The 17,498-nt window shown below is 40.9% G+C and overlaps 1 protein-coding gene across 1 annotated transcript in view; it reads right to left on the bottom strand.

The window, feature by feature from the left end:
* Nucleotides 1-17,301, bottom strand: part of LOC135219332 (borealin-like) — a 90,007-nt gene extending 72,706 nt beyond the window's left edge. Inside the window, exon 1 of the mRNA XM_064255998.1 lies at nucleotides 17,208-17,301. Within this exon, the coding sequence (XP_064112068.1) occupies nucleotides 17,208-17,290 (83 nt within the window). The 5' untranslated portion in view covers nucleotides 17,291-17,301. The remainder of the gene's footprint in view (nucleotides 1-17,207) is intronic.
* Nucleotides 17,302-17,498: the final 197 nt, after the last annotated feature.

The following is a 17,498-nucleotide window of genomic DNA, read 5'->3' as shown; positions in this document are numbered from 1 at the left end:
GGGATGTTTTTTTTATTCATCGCGAACGTAATCGTGTAGCTTAGGATGCAGAGAATAAGTATGAGCGCAAAATGGAACGTTGGACCCGCCCAGGCAAATTTTTCCCCTTGTTTTAACCATTGAAAAAGGCCGTTTCATTTGGCTAAAGGTGGTTGTCTGGAACTGTGTAATGGACGAAAAGTTGTTCGAAAGCTAGTTAAAAGTGAAGTAGTATAACCTCGGTCATGTATCCTATATATATAAAGTATCATGTATCCTATATATAATTGGTCATAAATAACAGAGTCGAAATATATCTTTGCGTGTACGCAATAGGAATCTCTTATATAAATGATCATAAATAACAGAATCTAAATATATCTTTGCGTGTACGCAATAGGACTATCTATTTAAAGTGCACATATATTAATCATAATTATATGAATCCATATACATATGTATAAACAAATCAGGTAGCCTATAATCAATCTGTTACCTTTTATCTTACCAATATCTGCAGTTACATATGAGTTAGTATATTGATTAATGAATCAGATATATAACATTTAGCATAAAAATCAACGAATCAATCAGCATAAACATTAATAATTTTTATCAATTCATATATGAAATTTTTTATCAGTTAAAATATGATTTTTATCATGTTAATCTTCATTCTATGCAATTGTCAGAGTACATTAGTATTTTCTGTTAGCATATGTATCTTAATGAAATGAAGTGAAAAACTGTATCATTATATATCACGTGATCACTATTATTTACCAATATCATTGTTTTTATATTTTATTACTTGAATCAATTCATGTACACATGAATTTTTATTTACTTATATATATATTCACATAGTGTCTGTATCACACTCCTATAAGTCAAATGCAAGTCAAGTTTGAGTGATATTCAGTAGTTGGTTTTGGTAGCTGACCGAGCTAATGTAAGTGTTTACATAATAAAAATATGGAATGTTAGTCCATATATATAAAAGATTGCTTGCAGGAATGTGATCAGACTAGAGACGCTAAAGATGACGTATACAATAAGTATGTAGGCTAAGATAACATGCCGTCACCTGTAGTCATTCAATTGTTTATAAACGTTAGTCCAAGCTCCCTGCTTGAGACAACTACGGCCTACGTGATCTGTAGCGTGTCTCATTTGATTGTGTGTTCGTATGAAACTATGTCATTTGTATGTATGTTCATATGTTCGAACTACTGTCTGTTCCTTCATAACTTGTGACAGAGATGGTAGATGGCAGAACAGAGTTAGCTATCGTCATTAGAAGACCTGTACCTCTTTACCTAAGCTTTATCATGTAGAGGAATAGGATTAGCCATCATCATTGGCAGAAGCGATCAAGCTATCGTTATTAGAAGACTTGTACAATCATATCTGATCTTCAGCATGTAAAACTTCAGAAGAATATATAATTTTTTATACTTCGTGTTTTCTACAAGAACCTCCTCACCGAACCATGAGTTTAACACATCGTCGTAATAACCAACAAGATAGTACCGACTTCGTAAGTGATCTACAAACCCCAAGACACTCCATTGAAGATGGAAGTGCAATACCAACCGACTTAGCGTATAGATTATCGCAAGTCTAACATTACCTCATAGGGCGCCTTATCATACAAGGCACAAGCCCTATTATATGTACCACATCTTGAAATTTTGATAGAACAGCACCTATCATGAAAGCATATGCAGTGGTTGCTGCTTCATTGCTGTTAAATGCAGATCCTGTTACAGCACCTCTCTTATAATAAAAAAAAGGCTTTAAATGGATCTCGTCAATCATTAATGTTACTGTTTTGTCTGTGGGTTGTAATGATTTTGATTTTTGCCTGATATGCGAAAGAAAATGATCATCATACTGCTCTGTTTCTGGACTAAGTTGCTTAGATATAAAAACCCGCCTGATCGTTGACATACTGGGTAAAATTAACCATCTTCTCTCCCTAAAGAATCTGTAAGCTCGAGGTGAAATATTGCATAGCAAAGATGAAGAAACCAAAAGATCTGTGGAATACTGAATGCTCTTTTGAGTTATCAAGTTTAGTTGCTCAAAGATAAATTTCAGTCATTGAATGCTTGAATGGTTGGCCAATATATTATGGTGATTAGAAAAGTTAAAATTAATTGAATAATAGCAACGGGGTTTATGGAAGAGCTATTTTGTCTGTCGTACTTTCTTATTTCTTGTAACATGACTTCGATGGTATTTGTATCTTGCACATGAAAAGGAATGATATAGTCATGCAACTCACGTACGGGCACATTATCGATATACGCCCGGACAGATTTATCAGGATGTATTAGTACAGACATCATCATATTAGGAGAAGGTGAAAGCGATATGTGACTGATCAAGAGATAAGGTTCTTTATGAATTATGTCCCAGTACTTATCCAGCTTAAGTTTCCTCGAAAGTTCTTGCAAATCCCTAAATCCAATTTGCGTTTCATATGCCTTTGCATCTGATATACTACTTTCAATTGCTACTTTGACTGATTCTTCTATTCTTTGTCTCTTCAATGTTCAGTTAGGTTCAAATATTGAGGATAGTTTGGAAACACTGTGGGAACAGCATTTTCTTTAATATATGGATGCTTTAAATTTGCAGTTATTTTCCTCCCAGTTTTTTCATCCACAATAGAAGTTTCCCTCACAATATCATCTGAATGAAAATGCTGTTCACAAACCTGCAAGTACAATGATATGCGACAGTCAGGAAACGTATCAACTATTTCATGAAAAAAAAAAAATTAATTTCCAAGCCCATCTATTACCGAAGGAAACCATCATATTTCCCAAAAACGGATGCATCAGTTTTCATCATTCTAAAAAATAATTGAAATAAAGTTTTATTCTAGCCGGTTACCCATATACTGCAATTAATTGTATTTGTATAGCTACATATTTTTGCGATTCAAGTACATTTTGCTAACAAAATTAATATCATCTGACAAATAATATCATTGGATATATACATACATATATACACATAGTGTACACATACACGCACACACACATACATATATATATATACATATATATATATATATATATATATATATATATATATATATATATATATACATACATACATACACACACAACACACACACACACACACATATATATATATATATATATATATATATATATATATACTAAATGTTTTAACTATGCCTACCATGAAAATAGTAAAAATGCTGTTGGTATGAGGCTTCCCACACCAGCTTCTTTGGCTTCCCCTTGAGGACCTGTGTTCAGAAGGGGGAGATGGTGCAGGCAATGTTTAAGATGAAACGGCGCTAATAGTTCACCATGCCGATGAACTCCTGTAGGGCCTTCATCATTGTTGGGGTCAGGAACTTCTCCACAGTGGCCACCTTCGAGGCCATGGGGTGCATGCCCATCGAAGATCTCGTGACTGAGGAAGTCCATATTCTCTACGCCGAAGATGCATTTGTCTAAGCAGATGAGCAGCCTGTTCTCTTGGGGGCGCTTCCGTACTGCCCGCACCAGGTTTAGGTGCTCCTCCAGGGACCTGGAAAAGATTAGGATGTTGTCCATGTAGCAGACGCAGAAAGGCAGGTCTCCCAGGATGCTGTCCATCAGGCATTGGAAGGTGGCTCCAGCGTTCCTCAGGCCAAAGGTGGAATACGTGAAGATGAGGAGCCAAACAGGGTGCACAGGAACCTGAAAATAAGATTCAAGTATGTCCATCTTTGAGAAGACCTTCCCTCTGTGAAGGGCCCACTGAGGTCCTGCATGTTTGGCAGGGGGTACTGTCCCACTTCCTCAACATGTGGAGGGGCGACGCCCACGGGCTTGAGGCCGTCCTGCAGAAACCCATCTGTTCCATTTCTGCGAATGCCCTATTGGCATCTAGGAGGCGGTTCGGCGGGAGTTGGCGGAAGTTTGCGTGTGTGGGAGGGCTCGTGATTGTTATATGGTGGTATATTTCATGTTTGGCCAGGGTCCCGGCCACCTGATGGAGTTCTGGCTTAAACACGCCAGGAACTCATAAAAGAGGGCGCCATATCTGTGGGATGCAATGGAACACACAGTGGGTACACCTGGGCCTGCAACGAGTGGGAGGGAGCGGCAGGTTCCTATGTCGAGAAGGCAATTGCGGTCTACATCTACTAGGAACCCGTATTACACCAGGAAGTCTGCCCCCAGGAGAGGGGCCTTGACATCCGTGATGATGAACGGCCAGATGTAGGTGTGTCCCAGGGTGGAGAGTTTTAGGGGCTTCATCCTATAGAAGTAGATGGAGGTCCACAAGGATGGCCATGGTGTCGGGAGTGCGACTGCAGTCCTCTCCTGACAGCGGGAACACTGACTGCATCACCCTGGTGTCAACCAGCATCCTGCAGTCGAAGATCACGTTGCGGATATAGAAACCTATGGGGTATGGTATTGATACGGCTGTGGTCATGGATGTTGATGTGGGTGGCTGCCTTCCCCATTTTTTTGATGAGGAGAAGGAGCAAGGGACTTTGCACCTCCTGGCAATCTTCCTGAACTTGCAGTGATAGAAACACCAGGGTCGGTTGTCCCCCTGCTGCTACGAGGAGGTCTTCCTCTGGTGAACGGCATTCACCTTCATATCTGTGGGATCCTCCGTCATCAGGTTGTTGGTCGACGGCGTGGTAGCGGGCTGCGAAGCTTGCTACCACGCCGTGGTAGCGAGCTTCATGTAGTTTCTGGGCCCCGTCCACAAACTTGTCCATGGGCAGGGCGTCGGCCTCCAGAATTTGCCCCTGTACCTCAAAAGACAGTTGGCGGAGGAATATTTCTCGGGACAGGCTGATTTCTTTTCTCCATCCGTCGTCACCGACCTGTGGCAGTATTAGGAGGCCCGTCAGCTTATCCCAGGCGTCCTTCAGGTCAGCTCCGCCTAGTGGGTGGATGATGAGCTCCAGAGGCCTAACTACCGGGGGTGCAGGAGGTGCATTGCACCAGGGCCCACTGGGATTGGGGGCCCACCTGGCCCCATCATATTGTCTTAGTAGATTGATTTGGTAATATATTTGTAAATATGTTTAGGTAATAGGAATACTGAAAATATAAATGATGATCATAGTAATGGTTGTTATTTTTATCTATACTATAGTACCATCATTGCAGCTATTATTAGTATTCAGCAAGCAATATTATTAGTATTGTTATTATTAGCAGTAGTAGTATTAGCAATGATGACAATGCTATTAATAGTTGTAATAATGATAATGATGGTAATATAGTATAGATAAGAATAAAAGTTATGATGATAATTAATACTAATAATAATCATAAAATCTTAAAGATGATAATATTGATCATGATGAATATGTGACTTCCAATATTTTAGTAAGTTTTAGAGCATTTTCACACATACACAATATATATACACACATATATATCATCATATTATATATATATATAATCATATATATATATATATATATATATATAATATAATAGATATATATCATGTATAGTATATATATCGTGTGTGTTTTGATTTATTTATTAGCATTAGTTACTGGTAAATCAAGTAATGGAAATTAATTTTGCTTTTCATGATAGAGGCCCACTCAAATAATTTGCACCAGGGTCCATAATGACCAAGTTCCATCACTGATTAGCTCGAGGACGTGGGCAGCCCTCACGGGAATGGAGAAGGAGTAAGTCTTTACGAGCTTCTGCTTAAGCTCGCAGTATGTTATCTGGCCGACCTGCGAGTCCAACCACGGGGAGATGTGGTTGTAGAGCTCCTCAGGTAGGACTGATATGACGATGACGGCCTTTTTTTGTTCGCCTGTGAACCCCGCGATACTGAATTGGGCCTCCACCCAATAGAACCACGAGGACGTACGTGTTCTGCTGGAAAAAGAGCAGCAGCCGTCTGCGAAGGTGTGGTGGATTTTGGGAGGGTCTAGGATCCCTCCGAGGAACTGTCAACTGTGGAGTCCTGCATTGTCTCCTCACCAACACCAAAATGCGAAAGTGTAGTATCTAGTCCATTAATGGTGTTGGGTACCATCAACGTGCGATGTTAAAGGCTGGCCAAACCGTCAGAGAGATGCCAAAACACACCTGGGGGCCCGGGGTGTGCCGTATTATAATAATAATAATAATAATAATACTGTTAAAAAGAATGGCAGAATTAAGCGAGTTGATTTTATATATTCTTTTTTCTATTTTCCTTACAATTCGCTTCTCAGGCTCAGCAATATTTCTGAGTAACTGGCCAATATTCATATTGGGAATTTTCAAAAAATTATAAATGCTGAAGGTAATCTTTTAGTAGAATAGGATATCAGGTCCAGGTCAAGCAGGGGTCATCGTCAGTGCTGGTATTATTCCGTAGGCGTACTTTAGTTCAGGGCCGGGGTCGTCTTTCTGTTTAAGGGCTGTATTGGTGCTGGTATAGCTGGTATCACGTGACGTTTCGACCTTCTCGCAGGTCATCTTCAGACGAGTCAGTTGAAGAGACTGTAGCGAGAAAGTCTGCAGGGCAGTATTTATAGCAGCTTGGACCTAGAGTTGCATTCTCATTGGTCAGGCCGGTCTTGGGTGAAGTCGTGGATCTTGCCTCGAAGGTCTCAGGGATTCTCTCATGCGAGCGCCACAGTAGTGTGCCTGGGGATGAATATCAGGAATTCCGTCTGTAGCAGGAATGCTATCATCCCGTGGGGGCTCCTGATTATCTGGCATTGTTGGGGGTTCGTTCACAGCTCTCTGGGCAGCGGTGGGAAGAAGAAACGTTTTTTGCATGATGTTTAAATTTGGTTTCTCCTTACCTATATGGAGGGCTTCTAGGAGGCACAGACGTCGGGATCCGTTGTCTGGTCTATTATTTCGATATTAGGGATAATATAATTTCTCTTTACCTGTTTGTTATGAGCAGTCCTGGCATGGTTCTTGGGCGTGGCAGGAGATTCGCTTGGAGAAACACATGGAGGTCATACCGACATATTTGCTGAGGCATCCTCAGACTGGGCATGTGTAATGGTAGACCACACTCTTCTTCTTGAAGGGATCCTGCAGGGGCGCTGAAAGGTTGTTTCTCATCACCAGGCTGCTCGTCTTCTTCGTTTTATAATATATGATTATCTTAATATTTTTGTCTGGGTCGGCGGGGCTGACGTTTTCCTCAATGATCTTCTTGAGGGCTTTTTCGTCCTCCTTGTACCTCCAGTGGAAGTGCGCCTTGTAGAAAAGCTTGATGGGGTCTGCAACGTCGGGGCAGGGTTCCTGGTGGTATCAGGCTTCCATATTTTTCCTTAATGATTCATCAACAGCACGATTGGTGTGTCCATTGTCGACGAGGACGTGGGTGGTGTGCTCCAACTCACTGTGTGTCATTCCAGGAGGAGCAGTGTGAGAGGGCCCTTCTGACGAAGGCGCTGATGGTGGAGCACTTATACCTCTCAGGGAACTCGCTCTCACCGTTCATGCACATTCCTAGGTTCGTCGGCTTCATGTACACCTTCGTGTTGAATTCGGAATCTCGCTGTTCGACAAGGATGTCAAGGAAGGGGGGGTGGCAGTCTTGGCAATGTTCAATCGTGAATGTGAGGCAGCTGTGGTCGTGGAATGCACGTCACAGCTGCTCTATCTCATCCTGGGAGTCAGTGCAGACGAAGGTATCATCAATGTAGCGCACCTACATCCTCGGTTTGCTGGAATTCTGAAAGACCCTCTCTTCGATGGTACCCATATAGAAATTGGCGAAAAGGACCCCAAGGGGAGATCCCATTGCCACGCCGTTGATCTTGGTGTACATATAGTTGCGGTGATCAGGAAAAGGGGCCTTCTTAATACAGATTTCCAGCAGGGCTCGAAGGGCATACTCTGGAATGGTTAAGGATGGAGTGTCGAGGTCCCTGTAAACTCTGTCCAAGATCATTTATATGGTCTCGTCAATGGTGACGTTGGTAAACAGGAACTCTACATCCATCGAAGCAATGCATCCTCTGGGGGGCGTTGCTCATAGGGCTTTCAAGAACTCGGCCAACGACTTCAAGCTGTGCCTATCTGGGACGTATGGGGTTAAGATGGTGTTGAGTTTCTTGGCCAACAGGTACATAGGGGCAGTGATCTGGCTGATTATGGGGCGAAGGGGGTTCCCTTGCTTATGGAAGCCTGGTACCACCAGGAACCCCACCCCGACGTTGCAGAGCCCATCATGCTCTTCTACAAGGGGCACTTCCACTGGAGGTACAAGGAGGACGAACAAGCCCTCAAGAAGATCATTGAGGAAAACGTCAGCCCCGCCGACCCAGACAAAAATATTAAGATAATAATATATTATAAAACGAAGTAGACGAGCAGCCTGGTGATGAGAAACAACCTTTCGGCACCCCTGCAGTTCCCTTGAAGAAGACGAGTGTGGTCTACCATCACACATGCCCCGTCCGAGGCTGCCTCAGCAAATACATCGGTATGACCTCCATGCATTTCTCCACGTGAATCTCCTGCCACGCCCAAGAAGGAGTCATATTCAACCATGACAGGACCGCTCATAACAAATGTATAAAGAGAAATTATATTATCCCTAATATCGAAATAATAGACCAGACAACGGATCCCCGATGTCTGCGCCTCCTAGAAGCCCTCCATATAGGAAAGTAGAAACCAAATTTAAACATCACGCAAAAAACGTTTCTCCTTCCCACCGCCGCCCAGAGAGCTGTGAACGACCCACGAACAATGCCAGATAATCAGGAGCCCCCACAGGATGATAGCATTCCTGCTACAGACGGAATTCCTGACGTTCATCCCCAGGCACAATACTAATGCGCTCGCACGAAAGAATCCCCGAGACCTTTGAGGCAAGATCCACGACTTCGCCCAAGACTGGCCCGACCAATGAGAATGTAACTCTAGGTCCGAGCCACTATAAACATTGCCCCGCAGACTGTCTTGCTACAGTCTATTCAACTGACTCATCCGAAGATGACCTGCGAGAAGGTCGAAACCAGCTATACCAGCACCAATACCAGCCCTTAAACAGAAAGAGAACCCTGTCCCTGAACTGATCTATGCCTACGGAATAATACCAGCACTGACGACGACCCCTGCTTGACCTGGACCTGATATCCTGTTCTAATAAAAGATTACCTTCAGCATTTATAATTTTTTGAAAATTCCCAATATGAATATTGGCCACTTACTCAGAAACATCGCTGAGCCTGAGAAGCGAATTGTAAGGAAAACAGAAAAAACAATATATAAATTATATTATCCCTAATATCGAAATAATAGACCAGACAACGGATCCCCGTCGCCTGCGCCTCCTAGAAGCCCTCCATATAGGTAAGGAGAAACCATATTTAAACATCACGTAAGAAACGTTTCTCCTTCCCACCGCCACCCAGAGAGCTGCGAACGAACCCCCGATAATGCCAGATAATCAGGGGCCCCCACAGGATGATAGCATTCCTGCTACAGACGGAATTCCTGACGTTCATCCCCAGGCACACTAATGTTACTGTGTCACTTGCACGAGAGAATCCCTGAGACCTTCGAGGCAAGATCCACGACTTCGCCCAAGACTGGCCCAACCAATGAGAATGCAACTCTAAGTCTGAGCAACTATAAATATCGCCCTGCAGACTTTCTTGCTACAGTCTATTCAACCAACTCGTCTGAAGATGACCTGCGAGAAGGTCGAAACCAACTATACCAGCTATACCAGCACCAATACCAGCCCTTAAACCAAAGACAACCCCGGCCCTGAACTGAACTATGCCTACAAAATAATACCGGCACTGACGACGACCCCTGCTTGACCTGGACCTGATATCCTGTTCTAATAAAAGATCACCTTCAGCATTTATAATTTTTTGAAAATTCCCAATATGAATATTGGCCACTTACTCAGAAACATCGCTGAGCCTGAGAAGCGAATTGTAAGGAAAATAGAAAAAACAATATATAAAATCAACTTGCTTAATTCTGCCATTCTTTTTAACAGCATTTGCTTAAAAGAGGGTCTTCTACCCAATAATAATAGTATCCTTTATTTATTTTGTATATTCCATATGCACGGAATATACAAAATACACAGTAACATACACAATCTAGATACATGAGACAACATGATAAAAAAAATGAATAAATGGCACTATCCACACAATAGCTGAGGTAGTATAAAAGATAGTAATCATAATACTGGTATAAGGACGACATTTCCACCAAAATGTCCGTCCTCTCAATGTATATACCTCTTTTTTACATATACCAAAATGCAGAGCAGTTTGCAGCCTTTCTGCCAATATGTGTATCATAAATTTTCACATCCTGTATGCTTAATTATATGTATATTTGGAGGTGCAAGAAAGCATAATCACAGCTGGGGCTCACTCCCTTTTTTCCTATGTACGCGTGACGGACACTACAATTCCATCCGCACAGCTTCCTTGTATATGTCCGCGTCAGACCAATAAATTTACTACGGGACGCTCTGTGAGCAAGAGCCCGTGCTGGCAGAAGGCCAGCTTAATCTCCAACAACAACGCAAATAAATCAGTAAGCATTTACCTTGTCTCAGTCCAGTCCTCACATCTGGTGACCTCCCGGATTTAGGGACAGTGAATCAGCAGTCTTGGCTCAGCCATTAAGGGAATAATTACTGCTTCTCACCTTCAGAGACCTTTAGCGGACTTATTACAGTGCCTTAGTTTAGGTCTCTGGATGCTCCTATCCGCGGTCAACTGGAACACCACTAACGGACTCAAAATGCAGCTGATCCGGATCCTCTCCCTCCTGGCTCCTGAGAAAGGCACCCATATTTTCGACCTGGTGGTCAACCCCAGTTCCATTTTGCTTGGTGAGATGTACCTGTGCACGGTCTGAATAATCAACTGATATCATGTGTGTAACATACAAGTTATACAACTAACAAAGAAATTATAGCTAGAAGTCTTCGCGAACTGTTGGTGATAAGATTAGTGTCAGAATAGTAGGATAAATTGTTAAGTTAATTTTTTGAGTGAATTATTAAAAATTCGAACAGGATGGTAGTGAGTGTCAGCAATGGAAAGAAATGGAAGAATCTTCCTTGCCTTGCAGATATGCAATATGATGACTTAGCAGGAAGGGAATTGGCATTTCTTATCTATGAGATCAATAACAACCCTAACATAATAGATGCAAAAAAATTCATAGACATATTGGAAGGATATGAACCTTCAAACTGGAGCAAGTCTGCAGAAAATATTATACAAATAATTGAAGGAGTACCAAATAAAATACAAGTGATCAAGAAACTTATAAAGAAAATTTACATCAATCAACACATTCCAACAAAGAAAATGAATAAGGTGAATATAGTGAATATACTGATTGATGCAATAGGAAAACGAGTGCCGAAAGCATGTAATTAGTAGTATAGCATTGCAAATCCACAAAACCTGAACAGCAAATGCTATGCATGACACGTACCTACACATCCTCAATGTGCAGAAGTCCAGCAAAATACAAGTAAGGACACAAGAGTATTTTGCTCAACATGTCTCTCATGGATAGATAATGTTATTAAATCGAGACTTAATGTGCAAATAGTAGAGGATGAAGAAGATGAGGAAGAGGAAGAAGAGAAAAACGGAAAAGAAGAAAATAAAACTGAAGTGACAGAAAAAATAATGAGAACAAAGAACATGACAAGAGTATGGATGCAGCGATACTTATAGATACTACATATGAGACAATACAGCGGCATACATACGATGAAATAAATTACGAAAAGAGAGAATTGGAGATTCGGTGCAAGATGTCACTACAAGCATCCCAAGGTATGTCACAATTATGAGCTTCATGGTTAATGTGCATACCTAGATGGCTATGAGGATGAACGCAGGGATCTACATCCAAAAATATGCAAAAATTTTAAAGAAGGAAAAGGATGTAAGTTCAAAAAAAAAAAAAATGTAGATATGTGCACCCTATAGCCATGAATCAAAATCAAATAAATAATAAAAATAAAAATAAAGCAAATAAAGAAAGGGACAAAGAACATGAGGTGAAGGAAAAAAAACAAGCCATCATCGTGTTATGAAACGTCAGCATCGAGATATCAAGCAACAGCACCCAGATACAGTGCAAAGAACAAGCACAGAATATACAATGCCAGGGGATGGTGCAGATACGGAGATAAATGCAGATACATACACAAAATGAATAAATATGAAGATGGAAGATGAAATGTGTTGGAAAAGCTGGGTTTTTTAATGTCAGAATTTCTGGAAATGAAGAAAAGAACAACATACCAGAACAGGAAAGAGACATGGGAAAATCCTTATTATTACCCATATCAAATGATGGGGATAACACGCAAATCATCATAGTGATGAATGCACAGGGTTTAGTTTTCAGTAACTCAAAAAGAAAAATCGAGTTCTCAGAAGAACTAACCTAAACCGAAAAAATAGACATAATGAATATAAGTGAAACCTGGTATTCCCAACAGACTGGTAATGATGATCAGATAAAGGGGTTCCAAACTTATAGATCAGATAGAAAAAATAGGAATCAAGGGGGAACCGTGTTATATGGGAGAGACATAAATCAAAGAAAAATATATGAGAAATTTAGTAACTCAGAATGTGAATTGATAGCGGTAGAATTTGAATCTGAAAAATTAGTGAACATCATAATATATAAACCCCCTAATACTAAAGAGTTTGACATGATAATAGAAAAATTGAATGATATATGTAGAAATCACAAGGACTGGACTATTCTCCTATCTGGAGACTTTAACTTTCCTTTCGTAGACTGGAAAGAACGAATAGAAGATTGTGGTTGTATTTATACATATAAAAAAGAGAGTAATAGTAGTGCAGAAGTTAAGAGGCAATTCGAAAAGCTATTAGATATGCAACTAGAATACAACATTCAACAAATAAATCACCTGACAACAAGAAAGGAAAATACTTTAGACCTAGTATTTGTGAACGAGGTGAATTATGTTAAAGAAATAATAGTTTATAATGCGAGTATTTCAGACCATAATGTCATAGAATTACAGTCCGTTCCCAAACATTTTAAAACAGAGATATGCAAGAGATGAAAAGTGGGAAGGATATGGAAAATACAATTTCTATAGCAAGAATATAAAATGGGCAGAAATAAATGAAGAACTAAAGAAAGATTGGGAAAATATATTCATAAGTGATAATATACAGATAAATACGGGTATATTGTATAAAATATCAGAGAAAATAATGAATAAGTATATACCGAAGAAGAAAAGTAAACATCAGACATGCATACCAAGAGACAAGGATCTTGTTCTAGAAAATTAGAAAGTGGAAAAAAGGTCGTGCAAAAGAAAAGAATGCATGGAAAGTGATGGAACTAAAAAGTAAGATAGAAAATGCAGAACAAAAGATTATACAATCAGTCCTCACACTGGTAATAATAGTAATAATATTGGAGAGAAAAAACATGCATTGAGAGTTATAATAGTTAGTGCACAGATTATATAACTTAAATTTCACCTAGAGACCTTAGGTGGTTACAGTAGTCAGGTCCAGAGGGCTAAATACAAAAATTGAATGTAGAAAAACTTTAACTTGATAGTATTCACAGTAGTAATGAAAATGTAAAATATCAGCAATAAATTTGATAATAATGACAGAGTCTGCAGATGGCACCTTCCTAATACAGAGACTAAGTCCTGTAGGAAACAAAGGCCTTTTCCCTTTTTTCCCACAATTTAGATCTTCTAGCTTCACTCCTTAGGATGCTTTGTATGAGCGAATTGCTGCTATTTCTCACTCAGGTTATCAGACTGGACATACTTCGCCTTACAAAGATTTTTAAGTTGTCCAGGCGGTTTTCTGTGAACATCTGTGTGGCAAAATGGTAGCGAAGAGTGTTTGTGAGGCGTCTCAAAATGTCATTGTACACAACAGTGATATGTCTCATGGTCTCTCGGGTATAATTCGTCCACGGGGAACACCCATAAATACTATAGTAATACGAGTGGAAGAGCAGCAGTTTCATGTCTCGGTGACAGAAGGCAAACCTCCTTGCAATCATGTTGCCAGTTGCACATAGTTTACGACGCCTCTGTTCAGTGTCTGCCTTATCTTTTAGGTCGTCCATGATAATGTGACCCGAATACGGAAATTCGTGCACGAATTCTAGCAGATGATTTCCGAGGAAAATTTGGGGTTCTGCTATATGCTTAAGCGATCTTGGGAGCAGTGACATGCACTGGGTCTTGGTTTCGTTGTATAGGATATCAAGTTCCTCTGCACATTGGCGGCAATTGTCGATGAGTCGTTGGAGACCTTTCACTAATGGGGAAATCAGAACCATATCGTCTGCGTAACAGAGGTTGTTTATAGTTGTTTCATTGACAGTGCATCTGATTGGGAGTGAGTTCAGTTTGACATTCAATGCATCTGTGTATGTACTAAACAGGTATGGAGAGAGAATGTCCCCTTGCTGAAGCCTGTTTAGGGAGCAGAAGGTGTAAGACAATACGTTACCCCATTTGACAGAGAATTGCTGTGTGGAGAACCAGCAATGTAAAATGTCAATTAAATATAGATGAGTGCCTCTTTTATGCAGCTTCAGGAAGCGCTTCAGGTAGTTTACTCTGTCAAATGCTTTTCTCACCTCCACAAAACATAGGAAAACAGGAAAGGCTGATGATAGGTAATAGTTCAGGAATTCATTCAGTATGAAGATGCAGGTGTCGGTTGAGTGGTTTGCTTTAAATCCGAACTGGTTGTCAGTGGTGTGTAGAAAGGGGAGAAGTCTCACAAGAAGAACAGACTCAAGTATCTTCGATGCAATCGTTGTGATTGCAATCGGCCGGTAGTTGCCAGGGTCAGCTGCATCCTTTAGCTTGTTTTTGATTAATGGTATCAAGCGAACTAGAGTAGGGAGTCTGGAAGAAACCGGTGAATTATGTACGCATTGAATAGGGCAGCTAGCAAAATGTAAATTATCGGATGGCAGAGTTTGAAAGCCTCTGCAGGAAGACCATCACAGCCGAGCGATTTATTATTAGGAAGGCTGTTTATGGCATCGCTGATGTTACCTGGCGTGATACGGTCTGCAAAACGAAACTGAATGTTGTCAGTAAGGAGGTTATCTACATCCCTTCGGGAATCTTGATCATTTATGCAATTCAGGGTATTGTTGAAGTGATCGCCCCACTTACTTGGGATAGCTTCGTCTCCGAGTGCTTCCCCTACTCTCTGTGATAGCTTTTTAGTTTTGGGATTTAAGGACTGGATATCTTTCCAAAGACGAGGATAATCACCGGATTCTAAGTTTCTAGACATTGCATCGGCTCTTAGTTGCTTTTTATTTAATCTGCAGTGTTTAAGAGCAATTTTGAACTGCGCTCTTGCCTGTCTCATTGGTAATGTAGTGTCCTTCCATTAGGCTACCATTTTGCCTCCACAGTAAAAACATTTCTCGTGAGCATGTACACAGATCTTTAACCAAGTCATTCCATCCAGGTATATTACGAGAATTACCTTGACGAAATCTGTAGGCAGCCCTACCCAAAGCAAGCATAGCGAAGATCTTGTTCGAATAGAATTGACTTAGATCCCTCCTGCGGTGGTCATTTCTACAATTTGTGTTAGTAAAAAGTAAGGCGTCTGTCGGTTGAACTATTGACCGCAACCTGATTTCTTGGGCGCCCTAAAGTATCTGGTTTTCTGTTGGTTTTTCAAGTCCCAGTTTACCGCTGGTGGGCGTTTAGTTAGGTGGTCCACGGTAGGGAAGGATGGGGGTACTGAATGACACTCGTAATGAGATGTGATCGTAGCCCATTGCAAGATCATAGCGAATATTGCAGGTCATAATAGAATCATGAAGTTGTGGAGATGTGATGCAGTGGTCCAGCCAGGAGGTTGTAATTGCGTCCGTTCTATTATGTACATATGAATAGGAGGAGGGAGGGAGGAGCATTACATCGCTAATTTGGAGAGCATGATTTTCACAGAAGCTAGTAAGTTCATTATAAAATTGTTTTGTGGGGTGAGAATTAAGATCCCCAATTATACAGATTTGATCAGTAGGAGAATCGTGAATAATACTGTGTAATTCACCTAGGATCATGCAATATTGATCAAAATTAGGGTTATTTTCCCAGGGCATATAAACATTAATTATTAGGATTTTAGAGTTCCCTACTGTCACCTGAGGCCCCAGCAATCTATCACTCCTGTATGTCATCACATTTATATTTATCACATCATATTGCCTAACGATTTGGCGTCGACCGCGGAAAGGAGCTTTCAGGAACCTATGTAGACTGCGGAGCCGTATTTAGACCGAGCTATGGTGTCACCGTCCGGGAGGTCAACAGTTGTGAGGTCCAGACAAAGAGGCAGGTAGAGCAGTACTGACTTTATTACGTTGTTTGAGATTAAGCTAGCCTTGTGCCAGCACGAGCGCTTGCTCATAGAGCAGCCCGTAGGGAACTTTATTCCAGGTAAACAGGATTTATGAGCACAGCTGTAGACGGATATGTACCCGAACCTCACCGAGAGAAAACAGACTCGGGGCCAGCCGATTTGTGTTTTTGTACAGCCTTACATACATTAATATGGTATTTCTATATAAGTATTCTGCGGTGAGCTAGACTATAGCAATTGACGTTTTCCTATGTTATTTTACCTGCTGTACAAGATTTGAAGGTATTTCTATATAAGTATTCTGCGGCGAGCTAGACTATGGCCCGCGGAATAGTTATATAGATCTACCATTAATATAGACGGTTACAATTATTAGATATAAATGAGTTATGTGTCGGCGGCAAGGTCGGAGAATGGTCTACAGCATGGTATAAGGTAAAACGTAGTTACAACAATTGTATACAATATATATGAGCGCCTCAGCGGCGTGGTTGGTATGGTATTAGCGTCCCATCTCGGTGGTCGCGGGTTCGATTCTCTGCCATTCCATTGAGGAGTGAGAGATGTGTATTTCTGGTGATAGAAGTTCACTCTCGACGTGGTTCGGAAGTCACGTAAAGCCGTTGGTCCCGTTGCTGAATAACCACTGGTTCCATGCACGTAAAAGCACCATACAAACAAACAAACAAATTGTATACAAAAAGCGTTGTCCTTACAGTATGCTTACACCCGTACCACAGGGTTATATTAAATGCAAAGACTTGGACGTGTTAAACAACAGATAGAAAATTGGAAAGACAAGAGAACGAACCTGTCGCAAGGAGAGGCCACAAAGGTTAGTGCACATGAATACTTTTTCTCCCAACTTGCGGTGTGGAAACTGAGTAGGAACATAGGCTATCCGTGTACGTCCGCTGACGTTATGGTTATTGCTTTTGTTTTATTCGAAATGTTTACGTGGAACTAACAATTTTTTTTCGGGTTGTATACGAAGAAAGGAAATAATCGAAATATAAAAGAAACTTTTACTACATGATAATCGAAATACGAAGTTTCCCTCGTGCATCCCTTTGACTTCCTTTGTTTCACTCATGCAATTTAC

This window comes from Macrobrachium nipponense, chromosome 1, assembly GCF_015104395.2.
Source record: "Macrobrachium nipponense isolate FS-2020 chromosome 1, ASM1510439v2, whole genome shotgun sequence".
NCBI classification, from domain to species: domain Eukaryota; kingdom Metazoa; phylum Arthropoda; class Malacostraca; order Decapoda; family Palaemonidae; genus Macrobrachium; species Macrobrachium nipponense.
The sequence above is the reverse complement of the archived record's forward strand: the minus strand, read 5'-3'. Positions and strand labels throughout refer to the sequence as shown.